The sequence below is a fragment of the Rhinopithecus roxellana genome, chromosome 10 (genome assembly GCF_007565055.1).
Source record: "Rhinopithecus roxellana isolate Shanxi Qingling chromosome 10, ASM756505v1, whole genome shotgun sequence".
Taxonomy (NCBI): domain Eukaryota; kingdom Metazoa; phylum Chordata; class Mammalia; order Primates; family Cercopithecidae; genus Rhinopithecus; species Rhinopithecus roxellana.
In genome coordinates this window covers 84,081,623-84,100,736 of record NC_044558.1, presented here as the reverse complement: position 1 = coordinate 84,100,736, position 19,114 = coordinate 84,081,623, and the positions used below count along the sequence as shown (strand labels likewise).

Genomic DNA, 19,114 nt, shown 5'->3' with positions numbered 1-19,114 from the left:
AAGAGAGCTGCTGCTGCAAGGAGGGGGCAGGGGATCTGCACGCCCAGACGCTCAAGGGATTCTAGAAGCTTCTACCCACTCCCCTACCCAGCAGGGCCTCAAGGGTGGGTCAGGCGGCCACCCCTGGATTAGCCACCACCACGTCCCTCCCCCAGCTCTGCTTACATCTGCTTCATTACCCACACGCCTCCCTCGGGAAGGAGGCGTGGAAATAACAGCGTTCATGGGCCCATCCGTACCGCCCCTGATGGCCTCTTGACAGCCCAGGAAGCATGAGAGCCGGTGTTCCCGGGCTGCTGCCTGGGCTGGGGACGCTGGCATCTGCCTCCAGCTTCCAGCCAGAGTCATCGACAATATGAAGGCAATAAACAGAGGCTATTCAGGCCAAGCAACCAGGGACAGATGCAGTCATGGATGGGAAGCCAGTGATCCACAAAGCAGCACATTCTCTGGGACCTGAGGGGGCCCAAGAAGGGCAGCGGGGGCACGTGGAGTCTCACCCACAACCAAGACGCTCAGGACTCAGAATCCAAAGGCCCCACTCACATCTGCCTCCACCTCTGCAACTTTGGGAGGAATAAACACAGAGGTCACAGAACTCGACACGGGGCACCTCACAGATGCCCACAACCCAATCGGAGCCTGGTTCCTTCACTGACATCAGTGAACTCCCTGCACCGGGCCAGGATCAGGAACGGCCCTGTGGCTCCTGAGATGAACTGAGGATAGCCTCTCCCTTCAAGGACCTCATAGTTGGGATCAGGGGCCAATTACTTCACACCATCCCATGTTTAAAAACGGGGATACGGCCGGGCGCGGTGGCTCAAGCCTGTAATCCCAGCACTTTGGGAGGCCGAGACGGGCGGATCACGAGGTCAGGAGATCGAGACCATCCTGGCTAACACAGTGAAACCCCGTCTCTACTAAAAAAATACAGAAAACTAGCCGGGCGAGGTGGCGGACACCTGTAGTCCCAGCTACTCGGGAGGCTGAGGCAGGAGAATGGCCTAAACCTGGGAGGCGGAGCTTGCAGTGAGCTGAGATCCGGCCACTGCACTCCAGCCTGGGCGACAGAGCGAGACTCCGTCTCAAAAATAAATAAATAAATAAATAAATAAATAAAAACGGGGATATTTCTTTTGTTGTTGTTTTGTTGGTTTTTGTTTTTTTTGAGACAGAGTTTCACTGTGTCACCCAGGCTGGAGTGCAGTGGTGCCATCTCGGCTCACTACAACCTCCACCTCCCAGGCTCAAGCGATTCTCCTGCCTCAGCCTCCTGAGTAGCTGGGACCACAGTCGTGCAAATTTTTAGTAGAGACGGGGTTTTACCATGTTGGCCAAGCCAGTCTTGAACTCCCAGTCTCAGGTGATCCACCCACCTCAGCCTCCCAAAGTGCTAAATGCTGGGATTACAGGCATGAGCCACCGTGCCACGACAGTACGTTCCATATGACAATCTGAAATGTTGCCTTCCCCCTAGAAAAATAGGAGGATCTGGATTCCCACCTGGCCCTAGCTGGTCTGGCTGAGCAGGTACTGCCCAGTTTCCCATGGCCCCAACCCCCTCCACATCCCGTCCAGTCCCCTTCCCTGCTCTAGACCCATTTTATAGATGGATCGTCTGAGGCCCAACCACGTGACACCATTAAGGAACTGCTTCTCAGACGTGCTGGAGTATAAGAAATACCTGGGGCTATCATGATACTTGGGTTTTCAGTGGCTCTTTATAGAATGCAAGAATGGAAAATAACTTTAGACCAGCCCAAGTCACAGATCCCTGGGTCCTCCCCAGGCACTGCCACCCCCACTTATATGACAAATAGGGTTCCCATACTGGGCTCTGCCACCCTGGCTGCCACCTGGCTGGACACGCTGCACTCAGGAGGGATGGGATCACACGCTGCACTCAGGAGAGATGGGATCTGTCTTATGTCCCCTCCAGGCCCACCCCCCGCATCATCTGGCACCAAGTAGGCCCTTAAGAAAGTTTGTTAAATGAGGCCAGGACCAGCAGCTCACACCTGTAATCCCAGCACTTCGGGAGGCCAAGGCAGGCAGATCACTTGAAGTCAGGAGTTCGAGACTGGCCTGGCCAACATGATAAAACCCCATCTCTACTAAAAATACAAAAAATTAGCTGGGTGTGGTTGTGGGCGCCTGTAATTCCAGCTACTCAGGAGGCTGAGGCGGGAGAATCATTTGAACCCAGGAGGCAGAAACTGCAGGGAGCCAATATCGTGCCATTGCACTCCAGCCTGGGTGACAGAGCAAGACTCCGCCTCCGGGAAAAAAAAAAGAAGTTTGTTAAATGAGCAAATAGTTCACACATAGTCACAGAGTCAAAAAGGAGGCCCAGATCCCAAGTCTCCTGACTCCCAAGCTACTGGGGTTCAAGGTCGGTATACTTAGGAATGTGTGTTTTGAAAGTAGGCACACCTGGGTTCTTACTCTGACCTGGTCACTGTGAGATCTTAGGCCTTAGGTATTTTCTGTATTTGTTTAAAAAAAAAAAACGGTGTCACATGCCTGTAGTCCCAGCTACTCTAGAGGCTGGGATAGGACGATTGTTTAAGCCCAGGAGGTCAAGGCAAGGCTGCAATGAGCTGTGATCACACTATTGCACTCCAGCCTGGGCAAAAGAGCAAGACCCTGTCTCTAAAACAAAATTTAAATTTTTTCTTAGCCTGGCACAGTGGCTCACACCTGTAATCCCAGCACTTGGGGAGGCTGAGATGGGCAGATCACCTGAGGTCAGGAGTTCAAGACTAGCCTGGAAAACACGGTAAAACCCCATTTCTACTAAAACTACAAGAATTAGCTGGGTGTGGTGGCGCGTGCTTGTAATCCCAGCTACTCAGGAGGCTGAGGCAGGAGAATCGCTTGAACCTGGGAGGCAGAGTTTGCAGTGAGCTGAGATCGTGAGATCATGCCATTGTACTCCAGTCTGGGCAACAAGAGCAAAACTCTGTCTCAAAAATTAAATTTTTTTTCTTTTTTTTTTTTTTTTTGAGACAGAGTCTTTTGCTCTGTCACCCAGGCTGGAGTACGGTGGCACAATCTCGGCTCACTGTAAGCTCTGCCTCCCGGGTTCACACCATTCTCCTCCCTCAGCCTCCCGACTATCTGGGAACTACAGGCACCCGCCACCACACCCGGCTAATTTTTTTTTTTTTTTTTTGTATTTTTAGTAGAGACAGGGTTTCACCATGTTAGTCAGGATGGTCTCGATCTCCTGACCTCGTGATCTGCCCGCCTTGGCCTCCCAAAGTGCTGGGATTACACACGTGAGCCACTGCACCCGGCCTAAAAAAAAATTTTTTTTTAAATAGGTGGGAAATATTAAATTTTTCCATAATGCTTGCAGGGAAGATAAATAATGTACATAAAATGTTCACTGGATCAAGCCATGCTACTCCAGCCTGGGCAACAGAGTAAGACCCTGACTCAATAAAATAAAATAAAATTTGTAAATGTTCATTGCTTATAACTGTTAACTATAGCTCACCCAGGCTGGCACAGCCAGAGTGGGGAGGCCGGGCCCGCAAATGTGGCCAGGATGCTGCCATAGGCCAGGTTGAGTTGGAGGAAAAAGACATCACCTGGTTCACCCTAGGTACTTAAAAGTTTCCAATCTCCTATTCCCCGGGGGTGACTTCCACCTCCAGCTTTCCTTACTGCTAATTATAAGGCTAACACCTGGTGACCCCTACGCACTGCTGACTGTGGCCTTGATGTTCTGACCCTGACGCTGTATTCTCACCTCCTCTGCCTCATCAACGTAGGGCCAGCTCAGCAGGGCAAGCTCAAACCCCTTTCTCCAGGTCATTCTACTCCTCAGTCACCTTCAACAGTCTTCCTCTTCCAGGCAGCTCTCCTAGATTACCTAGGAATAAAGCCTGAAGAATAGCGCCATTTAAAATCTTCCTTGGAAGCCCAGCGTGGTGACTCATGCCTGTAATCCTAGCACTTTGGGAGGCTGAGGCAGCAGGATCACTTGAGGCCAGGAATTTGAGACCAGGTTGACCAGCATGGAAAAACCCTGTCTCTACTAAAAATACAAAAATCAGCCGGGACCGGTAGCATACACTTGTAATCCCAGCTACTCAGGAGGCTGAGGCACGAGAATCGCTTAAAGTTGGGAGGTGGAGGTTGCAGTGAGTCGAGATCATGCCTACTGCACTCCAGCCTAGGCGACAGGGTGAGATTCTGTCTCAAAAAAATGAAAAAATAAGAAAGAAAGAAAGAAGGAGGGAGGGAGGGAGGGAGGGAGGGAGGGAGGGAGGGAGGGAGGGAGGGAGGGAGGGAGGGAGGAAAGGAAGGAAGGAAGGAAGGAAGGAAGGAAGGAAGGAAGGAAGGAAGGAAGGAAGGAAGGAAGGAAGGAAGGAAGGAAGGAAGGAAGGAAGGAAGGAAGAAAGAAAGAAAGAAAGTCTTCCTTGCATTCATAGCTGAATTCTTTTTTTTTTTTTTTTTTTTGAGACGGAGTCTCGCTCTGTTGCCCAGGCTGGAGTGCAGTGGCCGGATCTCAGCTCACTGCAAGCTCCGCCTCCTGGGTCCACGCCATTCTCCTGCCTCAGCCTCCCGAGTAGCTGGGACTACAGGCGCCGCCATCTCGCCCGGCTAATTTTTTGTATTTTTTAAGTGGAGACGGGGTTTCACTGTGTTAGCCAGGATGGTCTCGACCTCCTGACCTTGTGATCTGCCCGCCTCGGCCTCCCAAAGTGCTGGGATTACAGGCTTGAGCCACCACGCCCGGCCTCATAGCTGAATTCTATCAGACATTCAAAGATGACTTTGCAAGATGGGCGATCACCTGAGGTCGGAAGTTCGAGACCAGCCTGGGCAACATGATGAAACCCCATCTCTACTAAAAATACCAAACTTAGCCAGGCGTGGTGGCACATGCCTGTAATCCCAGCTACTTGGGAGTCTATGGCTGGAGAATCACTTGAACCTGGGAGGCGGAGGTTACAGTGAGCCGAGATCGCACCACTGCACTCCAGCTTGGGCGACAAGAGTGAAACTCTGTCTCAAAAAACCAAAACAAAACAAAGATAACTTGGTACCGATCCTGTTGACACTATTCCAATAGAGAGGGAAAGAAAGAATCCTCCCTAAATCATTCTATGAAGCCAGTATCACCCTAATACCCAAACCAGGAAAAGACATAACAAAAAAAGAAAACTAAAGACCAATATCCCTGATGAACACAGATGCAAAAAACCTCCACGAAATACTAGCTAACTAAATCCAACAGCATATCAACAAGATAATCCCTCCATGATCGAGTGGGTTTCATACCAGGGATGCTTTAACAAACACATGTCAATAAATGTGATTCACCACATAAACACAATTAAAAATAAAAAATCCTATGATCATCTCAATAGACACAGAAAGAACATTTGACAAAATCCAGCATCCCTTTATGATGAAAGTCTTCCTAAACCATCAGCATCCGGTGAGCTTTCAGAGAACTGAAGACTCCCTGAACCACGGACTGGGAGGTGTGAGGTCAGTGTGGCAGGAGGAGAGGTGCCTAAACTCAGGTCAGAGGCGGGAAACACCAGAATTCGATTCTCCGCTTCAGTACGGAAAAGCTCCCATCTAGGGAGCTGCAAACCCTTCCTGGGTTTCCCAAGACTCTCTCTCTCCGCAAAGCCACAAGTCAAGTACCACGAATCTCAGATGTGTGTCTGTATGTGGCTCAGAGGGTGTAGATGCTGGAGAGAATCCCCAGGCCTGGGGAAGACCTAAAATACTCATCTAGGGGCTGGTCACAGTGGCTCATGTCTGTAACCCCAGCATTTTGGGAGGCCAAGGCGGGCGGATCATTTGACCCCAGGAGTTCGAGACCTGCCTGGACAACATGGCAAAATCCCGCTGCTACTAAAAATACAAAAATTAGCCGGGCATGGTGGCGTGTACCTGTAATCTCAGCTATTGGGGAGGCTGAGGCAGGAGAATCGCTTGAACCCAGGAGGCGGAGGTTGCATTGAGCCAAGATCATGCCACCATGCTGCAGCCTGGCAACAGAGCGAGACTCCATCTCAGAAAAAAAAAAAAAAGGGGCTGGGAGCGGTGGCTCACGCCTGTAATCTCAGCACTTTGGGAGGCTGAGGCAAGTGGATCACGAGGTCAGGAGATCGAGACCATCCTGGCTAACATGGTGAACCCCATCTCTACTAAAAATACAAAAAAATTAGCCAGGCATGGAGGTGGGCGCCTGTAGTCCCATCTACTCGGGAAGCTGAGGCAGGAGAATGGCGTGAACCCAGGAGGCGGAGCTTGTAGTGAGCTGAGATGCTGCCATTGCACTCCAGCCTGGGCCACAGAGACTCCATCTCCAAAAATAAAAAAAATAAAAAAATACTCATCTAGGTCAGTGGACCCCCAGTCTCTGGTCCTTTAGTTTTCACTGGTTGGAAACAGAATGAGAAAAACTATGAAAGTTAAAGTACTATCCTTTATTCTGACATTTTATACTTGTAACTTTTTTAGTGTCAGAACAGACCATGGGGTTTGTTGATCTTAACGCCCATGTTTAGCAAAATTACAAGTTGGCAACTCTGTATTTGTTCCTAAGTTTTTTTTCACTGGTCCATGAAATCAATGGCTGGGAACCGCTGAACTATGGTGCACCCTCCCACCCTACCCCACTCCTGTATCTCAGAGGGTGGCAAATTCCAACTGTCCCTTTTGTACTTCCCAAAACTCCAGGGAAAAAAATCCTGGTATCTCAACGCATAACCCTTCGGGCCAGAAGTCTTTGCCAGGACCTAACTGACTTCGGCTTGCAGCATCTCAAACGTACATTTCCTCTTCCTGCCTTTAACAGACAGCCACGCCCACACCCCTGCTGCCAAGGCTTCTCAAGACCTCCCCCAGCTTGCTTAAGTCATCAACATCAACACCCACACCATCCCACACAGCGGGAAAGTGATGAGCCACCTCTCAGCTCTGCATAAGGGCTGGACAGAGAGACTTAAGGCCTGTAAGGCTCAGAGGACGGGGTTGGGAGGGAACTTGTGTGTCCCAGAGTTCAGCTCCACCCCACCCCCACTGTAGAGATGGGAGAGCTGAGGTGCAGAGAGAGGAAGAGACCAGCTAATGTCACAAAGAGAGTCAGCAGTAAGGCCAAGAGCCTTCCAGCCATCCTTTGAATCCAGGGCCAATCCAGCAACACCTGCAGAGTGGATTGAGCACAGCTTAGAAGTAGGATACCACCTCCTTCCCCAGTCTCCACTCCACATCTGCCAGGGTGTCCCCATAAACGCTGACCACCAAGTGCAATCCCTTCCATCCCAAGCAGGGGTCTGCCCTTTCCCTGAGCCAAGCAGGTCTGAGGACAGACCTGGGGCCATGGTAACAAAGTCATCCCCGTACTAAACCCTGCCACTTCAAAATCCCAAATCTCCCTAATAGGGAAGTCTCCAGTTTCTGCCCAACTTTCCAGAAGCACCCAGATGTGCAAGCCCCACCCCCATAGCAGGAACTGGTACTACAACCACCACCAGGGCTTGATGTCCAGACCTAAGGCCAGCTTCCAGCCCAACTCTCAGAAATATCTTAGTGGCCTCAAAGGATACTCCTATCGTCTGGTCCAAGCTTCCACCCAGTTGCAGATTCTCTGCAAGAGCCTTGACTCATTCATATCTACCTTCTACTTCTATGCCTCCAGTGACAGGGAGCTCACTACCTAACAGATCAAGTTATTCCAATACCACTCGGCTACACTCCTTTCAGGAGACAATCCTTCACCTGGCTGGCTGAAGTTACTATATGCCTTCACTTTCTCAGGTAAAGCAACCCAATTCCTCCTTCAAATGCATCTCACCTAATGTGGTCTCCAGACGCACCCACACCCCACTTCAGCTTGATTTAACCTCCAAAGTACAATGACCAAGAGGAACAAAACTTCCTTCCCATAGGCTAGGCGCGGTGGCTCACACCTGTAATCCTAGCACTTTGGGAGGCCAAGGAGGGAGAATCCCTTGAGGCCAGGAGTTGGAGACCAGCCAGGACAACATGGCAAAACCCCATCTCTACTAAAAATACAAAAATTAGCTGGGCATGTTGGCGCATGTCTGCAATCCCAGCTACTTGGGAGGCTGAGACATGAGAATTGCTTGAACCCAGGAGGTGGAGGTTGCAGTGAGCCGAGATCACACCACTGCACTCCAGCCTGGGTGACAGAGCGAGACTGTCTCAAAAAAAAAAAAAAAAAAAAAAAAAAAAAACAGCACGACCGGGCACAGTGGCTCAAGCCTGCAATCCCAGTACTTTGGGAGGCCAAGGTGGGCAGATCACGAGGTCAGGAGATCAAGACCATCCTGGCTAACATGGTGAAACCCCGTCTCTACTAAAAAATACAAAAAATTAGCCAGGCGAGGTGGTGGGCGCCTGTAGTCTCAGCTACTCGGGAGGCTGAGGCAGGAGAATGATGTAAACCCGGGAGGCGGAACTTGCAGTGAGCTGAGATCTGGCCACTGCACTCCAGCCTGGGCGACAGAGCGAGACTCCGTCTCAAAAAAGAAAACACAACTCCTACGTGTGGCCTTACCACCCCCCCCACACAGCGGACTATCACCTCCCTCATCCTAGGTAGAATGCTTCCATTAATGCAACCTAAGAGATAATTTAATTCCCTGACCCCTAGGTCATTAGCCGCATCCACTAGTGACTGAGCCAGGAACCAGCCCAAAGCCCTTAATTCATCTCCAATGAACTGGAGGCAAGGAGATCTTAGCTCACTCAGACCTCATAACCACCCTGTGGAAATCTTAATCCTGTTTTACAGATGGGAACACCGAGGCATGAAGAAGTGAAGTCACAGCCCCCAAGTGGCCGATCCAGAATTCCACGGGAGGCCGTGCACAGCCCTTCCCCAGACCCTGCCTCAGGGCAAACCCACCCCCATTACCCAACATGCAAATCTCCACAGGAAGTCCTGCACAGGCATTCAAGTCTCCCCTGAGAGAGCCCAAGGCCTTTTCGAGGGAGAGAGAATTCCAGCCCGCAGGTGGTAGATACAGGTGGGATGTGAGGGGAAACCTGCCGGCTTTTCCCTCCAGCCCAAGGCTGGCTCCCCTGGGACCGCCAATGGCCTGTCAAACCCATCAGGTCCAGAGCCAGGGCCTAAAACCATGGCTCAGGCCCCAGGAGACTCGGGGAGCCCAGGGAGAGCCCCCTGGAACCTACCGGAAGGGATGAAAAATGTGTAGCCCTGCTTCAGCTCAATTCTTTGGCATCGTTCCACACGGTCTCCCAGAAAGATGTCACTCTGTTTGCCTGACAGCACCCACTCCTCGTACAGCGCCAAATTGTGCAGCGTTGGAGGAATCAGCCAAAAAATCTTGGGAGGAAACACAGGCAGTCAGCTGGAGACCCAGGCCCAGACCAGATCCAGAGAGAGGGCCCCACCTGCCTGGGGAAAGGAGAGGGGGCGAGAGAAGGGGCGGGGTGTGGAGAGATGGACAGATCCATCTCACTGGACCCTCTGCAAGGCCAGGTCCAAAGAGCCTCTGGGGAAGCAGGAAGGGCTGTGCCCACCTTCAGGGAACCTCCATTCCTGCTGAAATCCCAGGATGGGAGTACTTCCTGGACTGGGTGGGACATGCTTTCTCCAGAACCACAGGCTTGTCTGGGAGGTGGGGGAAGGAGAGGAAGGGAATTTCCTAAGTTGTAAGATAAAATAGCCCAGTAAATAAACCCAGCTTGTGCACACTTTGGAGAAGGAGGAAAAACATCTGGAATCAAGTGGGTTGACTTCCTCCCAGAATTTCTTCCAACACATTCAGTTAAAACAAACGCACATGCAGACCCAGCCAAACAGGGTGGCACAGGCGTATTTTCAAGAAGCACCCACCTCCATCCCCACGTGGACACACAACAAAAGCAGACACAGGGAGCACCCTTAGCATTCTGTCCCCAGTGCAAAATGTTCCTGGAGGCAGGTGGTGCTGGCAACTAGACTTTGAAGTGAAAAGGTCCCAGGGCAGAAGCTGAGAAGACAGCCAGGGAAGATGAATGCTGGTCGTTCTCAAGCCAAACCCAAGCTTCAAATCTGGCCCAAGGGGCTTAGAACACTGGACTGGGTGAGCGGAGCAGGCCTGCATGGGTGACTAGATGTGATGTAAAAGGTCTGAACTTGACCTTGCCCTCCAGAAGGAGCGACCTCCTCTAGGGTTCTAGGGGAAGGAGCGACCCTGGGCCAGGAGCCATGGCCCACGCCTACAATTCCAGCACTTTGGAAGGCCGAGGCGAGAGGATCACGTGAGCCCAGGAGTTTGAGAACAGCCTGTGCAACATGCTGAAACTCTGTCTCTACAAAACACACATAAATTAGTTGAGCCTGGTGGTGTATCCCTGTAGTCCCAGCTACTCGGGAGCTGGGGTGGGAAGATCACTTGAGCCCAGGAGGTGGAGGCTACAATGAGCTGTGATTGCACCACTGTACTCCACCCTGGGTGACAGAGCAAGGCCCTATCTCTTAAAAATAAAAAATAAAAAATAAAAATAAAGCCGGGCGTGGTGGCTCACGCCTGTAATCCCAGCACTTTGGGAGGCCAAGGCGGGCGGATCACGAGGTCAGGAGATGGAGACCATCCCAGCTAACACAGTGAAACCCCGTCTCTACTAAAACTACAAAAAATTAGCCAGGCATGGTGGCAGGCGCCTGTAGTCTCAGCTACTCAGGAGGCTGAGGCAGGAGAATGGCGTGAACCCGGGAGGCGGAACTTGCAGTGAGCCAAGATCGCACCACTGCACTCCAGCCTGGGCAACAGAGCAAGACTTCATCTCAAAAAAAAAAAAAAAAAATTAATCCTGAAAGTACTCCTGGGGCAGGGCTGGCTGGATGAGGGAGGTGGGAGGAGGGGGAAAGGTAAGTGAGCCTCTCCCGACACAAACAGCTGGAGATGCATAGAAAGTTAAAGGCAACTGAAACTCACCTTCCCACCCCGGAAAACATGGTACCAAACGGAAGTGCCTCCAAAGTCGATGTGGAAGTCGGTGAAACAACCTTTCACGCTCATCAGACAGTACCTGCAGCACAGTGGCAGGGAGACAGAACACAAGTCAAGATCTAAATCACAAGAGGTAAGCAAAGGACTTCAGAGGCCCTGAACTGGCGCCCTTTTATAAACGCTGACGCTGGGGAATTTTCTTTTTTTCTTCTTTAAAAATCCAAATGTAATCGGAGTTCCCCACGGGGGAAGCCCCTGTGATCAGGTGACAAATCTCAAGCACTGGTCGCCTACCTACCCCAGAGGCTGGAAGCGATATGCTTGTTTTCAGGTTCTTGCGAGAAGTGGCAACCCACAGGCCACTTTACAGGTTCCTAACACTGGGTGGGTTTCTACCCTTGCCCTGCCTCTGCCCTCCCCCACTTAGAGGCTTCCTCTCTGCTCCTTCACAACTTGGATACCTGCAGTTCTCCGAAGCTGCCAGCCCCCTTTGTAGCAGCTGGGCCCCCTGGAATTCAGCTGTATACCACCTGCACAGCCTGCCAATTACCAGTCCCCATTCATCTCCTCATTCATTTAACCAGAGGTCCAGCCCAGAGCCAGCTTTGGCCTTGAGAGAAATGCGTAAGAATGCAGAAGACCCCTGCCCCTAACTATGGGACACTCCTAAAGAAGCAATGCACAGGAAAAGTTAAATGATCAAAAAAAAAACCACACACAAAAAAAACAAAACTGCAATTGATTGCCAAGTAAGCAATGCAGCTAGAAAAGTAAGGGGGGGGTTCCAGCCCCAAAAGACCACACGGTGTCTGGTCTCACGTACACAAATGTGCAAAGTAGACAAATCTATAGAGACAGAAAGCAGATTAGTGGGTGTCAGGGGCTGGGGGGCAGGACAATGGGGAATGACTGCTAATGGGTACAGGATTTCATTCGGGGTGATGAAAATGTTCTAAAATTAACTGTGGTTGCAAAACTCTGTGAACATACTAAAACCCGTTGAATTGTACACTTTTACATGGGTGAATGGTCTGTGAATTATGTCTCAGTAAGGCTGTTATAAACAAGTAAAGAATTTAAGAGAAATTAAATTGGGGGTGGTGGCCACGCACAGAGGGAGAGGAGGAGGAGGAAGAACTTGGACCTTGGAGGCTGGGCCGGGGAGTGCATCCAGGGGAAGCAGGAACCGGCCAGCAGCCATCCCCTTCTCAGTGCTATAGAGGGCTGGAGAGCCCACCCTTCCTTGCTCCCCTCCTCCCCCAGCTGCTGCCCTCCTAGGAGTGGGGCAGAGCTTAAGGAGGAGGGGACACAGAGAAGGCTTCCAAGTCCAGGCCTGGCAGATGACGGTGCCAGGGACCCCTCCCTGCCACTTGCCCCTTCCCACAAGAGCCCCGGGTGGCATGGATGGGCAGCCTCCCCACCGCTCACGCCCACGCACCTTGGCACCTCCGGAGCCCGCAACACATGCTTACCCCACTGACCTCTTTTCCCCGCTGCACTTTGCCTTTCCATGGTTTGGGGAAGAGGGAAGAAATGGGGCGGGGACGGACAGGGAGGAGCCAACAGCGCGCCGGCACGAGTGGAGATAATGCGGGGAGTGGGGCTGAGCTGGTTAGAAGGAGGAGGGCTCCAGGTGCCCCCTCCCTCTGGCTGCCTTTTGCACCTCGCTTTCAGGTGGACCGGGGGCTCAGCAGTATGCAGGCGGCGTGCCCGCGTCCCTCCTCCCCATAGGCTGGAAGGAGCCTTAACCATGTGTCTGCAGGAGGCTGACAAATCAGAAGGCCTTCCAGTACATCAGAGCCCCGCTGCCTAGCAACCCCATCGGAGGGGTGTAGTTGACAGCACAGGACGCAGGCTGTCACGAAGACAGGCGCGGGCTGCGGAACTGGCAATGGGGTGGTCAAAGTCCTGACGCTGGGCTCCACACTGTCCTCACCTGTAGGCCAGCTGGGCCCAGCGGGGGCCCCGCCTGAAGGCCTGGGTGATCCTCTTCTCTCCAAGGAAAGGGGGGGTCCTGAAGCCCTCACCCACCCCACCCCCACGGACCACACTGGCCTCTTCTCTCTAAGCACCACTTCAAAATATTAGTCCTCATTTCCCTAAAACCATCTCTTCGACTTGGGGTTTTTGTTTTTTGTTTTTTCTTTTTTTAATCTAACCTTGGTTTCCACCCCCTCCAGGCCTCAGCTGAACACAGTCTAGGGAAAACAATCTAAGTATGTGCGGGGCGGAGCCCGGAGAACGTGCTTCTCTTGTCGGCAGCTGGATGCCCGCGGGTACCCACAGCAGAGAGGAGAGGACAGGAGCTCGCCTCTTGGGCTACAGGCCCCAGGGCTGCCTGGCTAACCAGGTCACCCTCACCCTGCCATCCTCCAGCTCCCCGCAACCCTGACCTCCCCAGCAAGTGCAGAAAAGAATCGCTGCAAGCTGGCTGCAGTGTGCAAGGAAAGTTCTCCAAGTTGAGTCTGTGTCTGATCTGCCCTCTGGGTCACCCTCCAGCATCCAGAGGCCCCTAGGGGAGCTGGGGCGGCCTCTTCCAGACCTGCCTCTCCTAGAGAGGCCCCTCCTCCCGGTGTCCCTCATTTCCTGGCCTCCAAGCCTGGCCGCCCCCCCACCCTGCGATCGCAGGCATTAGGGGAGCCAGGGCGGCTGGGACAGCGCTGCTTTGTCCGGCCCCTGTGGCGGGCAGGCCACCCCCGCTCCCGTCCCGCGTTGGCTCCCGCGTTGGCTCCGGGGCTCCCCCCTGGCTGGCTTGCTCGCTCGCTCTGGCGTGACGCCTTTGCACTGACCTCTGCAGCTTCCTCTTCCCAAGCACACCGCAGTCACATGGGCACCCCGGCTCAGTGCCACGGCCGCTAAGCTCTCCCCACGGCCAGCGGGCTAGCCCGGCTTCCGCCTGGGCCTCGGCCGCCCCCGGCCGCCCCCAGCTCAGGTGGCTTCTGTGTAGCAAGGCACCCTCCAAGTTGGCGGCAGATCATCGGGAGCCCCCAAACCAAGCCTTTGGGGGTTCCCGCCTGCCAGGGCCGGGCCAGCGGGGAGAAGGGCGGCAGGAGGGTCGCTGCACCTGCAGCACCAACTTTGGGGCGCTGCCTGGGGGCTGCGGAGGCGGGACGACCCCGCCCCACCTTTTTCCCTCCAACTTGGCTTAACTCCCCCTGTGGCTCGGGAGGCGTCCCCGTGGAGAAAGTGCCGGGAGGGGCCCCGGAACGCTGGCACCCGAAGGGGGCGGGAGGTGCCAAGAGCGCGCCACACACTCGCACCCGACCCCGGGAGACACAAAGAGCCGCTCCGCGACGCCGGCCCTGTAGCCCGCGGGCGGGAGGCCACCCACACCCGCCCCTCGCAGCGCCACAAAGGAGGGGGCGCCCGGGCAGCACGGCCAGCGGTTACCCTCGGCGGCGGCAGCGGCGGCTCCCGGGCGTCCCCTTCGGCTCCCGGGTGTCCCCTTCGCCGGCGGAGGCTCGACGCGCGCCCGGCCCCGTTCCCGGCGGCAACGCTAGCCGAGCCCCCTCCACGGCGCTGCCAGGCCCCGGCCGAGGACGAGGACGCGGGGCCCCCACTCGCTGCCTTCCTTCCGCGGGGAGCCCGGCGCTGCCTGCGCTCATGCCCGCGCTGAAACTGAACACCCGCGGCGCCGGGCCGCCAGGGAGGCGGAGGGAGGCCGCGGGGCGACCGGGAAGCAGCGCGGGCCAGCACCAGGAGACGCCCCTCGCCCGGCCGGTGGGGGTGCAGGGCCGGCCCTACCCACCCCCCTGTGCCCCATGTTCCACAGCCAGCAAAGCCACCTTCCTAAGATGGGCCTCTCCAGACACAGCCATAGAAAGGACCCAAGCTAGGGGCCGTGGGGGAGAGTGGGATCCCGAGTATGGCAGCGCTGACAAGAGGGAAACGGCTCTGACCTCAAGGCCCACGCGCTGTGTGACCTTAGGCAATTCATTTCCCCTCTCTGAGCAGCATCCTCACTGCTGGGCACTGAAGTTCAACTCTGCATTTTAAGATGTTCTTTTACCGCCCCTTCCCCTGCCTGGTGGCTTAGTGACTATGTATCCTACATCATAGCATGGTTGAGAGAATCCTGAGATAAAATACATATTCACGGCATCATCCAAACTATGGTACCTGGATTACTTAATCCAAACTTCACAACAACCCTAGAGAGTCATTCCCAGGATTCTTCCTGTTTTCAGGTAAGAACAGGAAGGCTTGTGACTCTAGCCTCAAGTTCGGGTCCAGCCTCCAGTTCGGGTCACCAGCCTATCAGAGGCAGTGCTCACCCAGGCAGCCTGTCTCCCAGTCCCTCAGCTTTCCCCCTATTAAGTCTACCTGACACATCCCAACTCTAGGAAGAGTCCAGAGGTTACAGCCAAACCCCACCACTAACCTCCGGCTGCAGGTGGTCATCCTGCTCAAATCAGAAGTCCTACTCTCCCAGGTCACCAGAGACTCCGCCCTCCTCCCACCCTGTCCCACACCCTTCTTCCAAACCACAAGGGGGCTCTTAGAGATGGTCCCATGGCCTCTGCAGGGGCAGATTCCAGCGTCTCCATTCTTTCTCCAAACCCCAGCCACGGGGACTACTGAGCAATATTCATTAATAGGTTCTAATTACCAAGTGCTAATAATAATAATAGCTGTTTACATGCGTGATCTCATTTCACCCTTAAGACAACCAACATAATGGTGCACGCCTGTAGTCCCTGCTACCAGCGAGGCTGGGGTGGGAGGATTGCTTCAGCTCACGAGGTCGACGCTGCCATGAATCATGACTGCGCCACTGCACTCCAGCCTGGGTGACATAGGAGACCCTCTCGAAAGAAAGGAAAGAAAGGAAAGAAAGGAAGAGAGGAAGAGAGAAAGAGAGAGAAAGAGAGAAGGAAAGAAAGAAACGGATGTGGTGTTAAATGAGCTAGGTCCAGTCCTGATGGCTGGACCAGGCTATCCAAATGAGATAATTATATTTTTAGTCACAAATGCCTCAGCTCCTTGATGGCAGGGACCATATCCGATTCATCTGTGTAACCGTAGCACCCTGCAGCAACCCTATAATTACTCCACTGGGCTCTGTGACATTGGACTGGTCTTCCCCCTTTCTGAACTCAGAGTCCTGCTAATCAGGGGCCTCTAACTGGTGTCTTCATGGGCCGCACCAGGCCCCAGAAGCACTTGGTTTGGCCAGCAGTTTTTTTTTACTTTTAAGGGAATTTCTCAGTTATCCACAAGCCTCACCAGCCCCTAATGTGTTTTTTTGCTTGTTTCTTGAGACAGAGTCTTCTCTTTTGCCCAACCTGGAGCGCAGTGGCATGATCTCGGCTCCCAAGTCGGCAACCTCCGTCTCCCAAGTTCAAGCCTCAGCTTCCCAAGCAGCACTCCAGGGCCACACCACTACACCCGGCTGATTTTTGTATTTTTAGTACAAATGGGGTTTTGCTGTGTTGGCGAGACTGGTCTTGAACTCCTGGCCTCAAGCAATCCACCCACCGGGACCTCCTAAAGTGCTGAGATTACAGACATGAGCCACCCTCGCCTCGCCTAACCCTACTACCTTGTACTCACCCATTACCTGCATTGAACCACTATGAACCTCAGTTTCCTTGTCTATAAAATGGGGATAGTAACCCCTGTCTCCAGTATTGAGATGTGTATGCCAAGTGTCAATCACGGTGCCTTGGTCCATACATACAGGAATGCTGGCTTTCTTTGTTCCTCTTTTAAAGGTAGAGCAATTGAGAGAAAAAGTCAGGAATCCAAAGGCCTGGGGTCTAGTGCATGCCCTACAGGATCCTCCCCGTGCCAGGCCAGTTTCCCTATCTGACATATTACACAGTGATGATCATTTATAATGCTAGAAAACATGGCTGATGAAAGAGTAGGTCTTGAGGTTAAGGGTCAATGTGCAATGGAGACACAAAAGCCCTATACAGATGTGAAGGAGGGTTGATTGAAAAGTAGAGGATGAGGGCCGGGTGCGGTGGCTGACACCTATAATCCCAGCATTTTGGGAGGCCGAGGCGGGCAGATCACTTGAGGTCAGTAGTTCAAGACCAGCCTGGCCAACATGGTGAAACCCTGTCTCTACTAAAAAAACACAAAAAATTAGCCAGATGTGGTGGTGCATGCCTGTAGTACCAGCTAAATCAGGAGGCTGAGGCAGGAGAATCACTGGAACCCAGGAGGCAGAGATTGCAGTGAGCCAAGATCACACCGCTGGCGCTCCATTCTGGGCAACAGTGAGACTCTGTCCCAAAAAAAAAAAAAAAGAAAAGTAGAGGATGCCAGAATTCCAATGCAGCCACATAGACAATTGCCCACTTGTGAACCCTCTTCATATCCACTGTGGGCTCTGTCTCCCCCACAGCATGGGAAGAAGGCAGGGCAGAAATGGCAGGACCCCTACATTGTAGAAGAAGAAACAGTCCCTTCAAGAGGATGGGCCAGGTGCAGTGACTTGAGTTTGTAATCCCAGCACTTTGAGAGGTCAAGGCAAGTGGATCACCTGAGGTGGGGAGTTCGAGACCAGCCTGACCAACATGGAGAAACCCTGTCTCTACTAAAAACACAAAATTAGCCAGCCGTGGTGGCGCATGCCTGTAATCCCAGCTACTTGGGAGGCTGAGGCAGGAGAATCGCTTGAACTCAGGAGGTGGAGGTTGCGGTGAGCAGAGATCACGCCATTGCACTCCAGCCTGGGCAACAAGATCAAAACTCCGCTCTAAATAAATAAATAAATAAATAAATACAGGCTCAAGCCTATAATCCCAGCACTTTGGGAGGCCGAGACAGGCGGATCACGAGGTCGGGAGATCGAGACCATCCTGGCTAACACAGTGAAACCCCGTCTCTACTTAAAAAAAAAAAAAAGAAAAAACTAGCCGAGCAAGGTGGCGGGCACCTGTGGTCCCAGCTACTCGGGAGGCTGAGGCAGGAGAATGGCGTAAACCCGGGAGGCAGAGCTTGCAGTGAGCTGAGATCCGGCCACTGCACTCCAGCCTGGGAAACAGAGTGAGGCTCCGTCTCAAAAAAATAAATAAATAAATAAATAAGCCAGGGGTAGTGGCTCACACCTATAGTCCCAGCTACTCCAGAAGCTAAGGGAGGAGGATGCCTTGAGCCCAAGACTCTGAGGCTGCAGTGAGCTGTGATTGTGCCACTGCACTGAAGCCTTGGCAACACAGACAGCCCCTTCTCAAAAAAAAAAAAGGAAGGAAGGAAGGGAGGGAGGGAGGGAGGAAGGGAGGGAGGGAAATTGTATTTATCAAGCAGAGTCCTATGGATAAAAGAGAAAAGAAAGGCTTGCCGGAGTGAGAGAGTAGCAGAGGCCCCAAAATGTACACAAAATGTGCCCAGCCCAATGCCTGTTTCCTCTTCTCTGTGTGTCAGGTTCTCACTCCCAGCAATTTCCCCTGTTCCTCCTGCCACCCCTAGAAAGTACATGGGGAAGAGAACACGCTCCACTATCAATTATCTGGGGGCCAAACCTATGCTTTATGTGGGGTCCCAATTTTGCTGGGCTTTTGAGCTCCTTTACTGCTTATCAGACCACAGCATATCTTCATTCCACCAAGAAACTTGATTTCTACAAACCCTGTATTCTACAGGAGCAAAGGAGGGGAGGAGACTCACTAATCCATTTCTGGAATCTATCACAGAACCCAACAGTGCTAAATGAAAATGGTGAGCCCATGTCATAGAACTAGGGAACTGTGGAGGCTTTGAAACATGTCTACAAATGCTTTGATACACCTCCCTTAGACAGGCACAGCTAAATTCTCCTCCCCTTGAGTATGAGCTGGACTTAGTGATTTACTTTTAATTAACAGAATGTGGCAGGAGCAAACAATATGTGACTTTCAAGATTAGATCATAAAAGGCACTGTGGCTTCCTCCTTGGTGTTTTTTGAACCATTCACTGTGGGGGACCCACTGCCATGTCATGAGGACACTCAAGCAGCCCTATGGAGAGCTATATGTGGCAAGGAACTGAGGCCTCCTGCCAACAGCCATGGGGATGCGCCACCTTGGAAGCGGATCTTCCAGCCCATAGGGGCTTCAGCTGACTGCAGCCCAGGCCTACATCATTGCCCCACCACAACATTTCTCACTATGTTGCCCACGCTGGTCTTCAACTCCTGGGTTCAAGCGCTCCACCCGCC

At 53.0% G+C, this 19,114-nt stretch overlaps 1 protein-coding gene across 11 annotated transcripts in view; it reads right to left on the bottom strand.

The window, feature by feature from the left end:
- The window catches only part of KDM2B (lysine demethylase 2B), a 159,031-nt gene that overhangs the window by 99,198 nt on the left and 40,719 nt on the right, over positions 1–19,114 (bottom strand). For 9 of the 11 annotated variants that reach the window (XM_030939005.1, XM_030938999.1, XM_030938998.1 and 6 more), the window contains 2 exons: positions 10,950–11,043; positions 9,199–9,352 (listed from right to left, as the gene is read on the bottom strand). In XM_030939005.1, coding sequence (XP_030794865.1) covers positions 9,199–9,352; positions 10,950–11,043 — 248 coding nt within the window. Of the gene's footprint in view, positions 1–9,198; positions 9,353–10,949; positions 11,044–12,436; positions 12,657–19,114 lie in introns of those variants that run through there. The other 2 variants (XM_030939003.1, XM_030939004.1) reach the window with 2 other exon arrangements.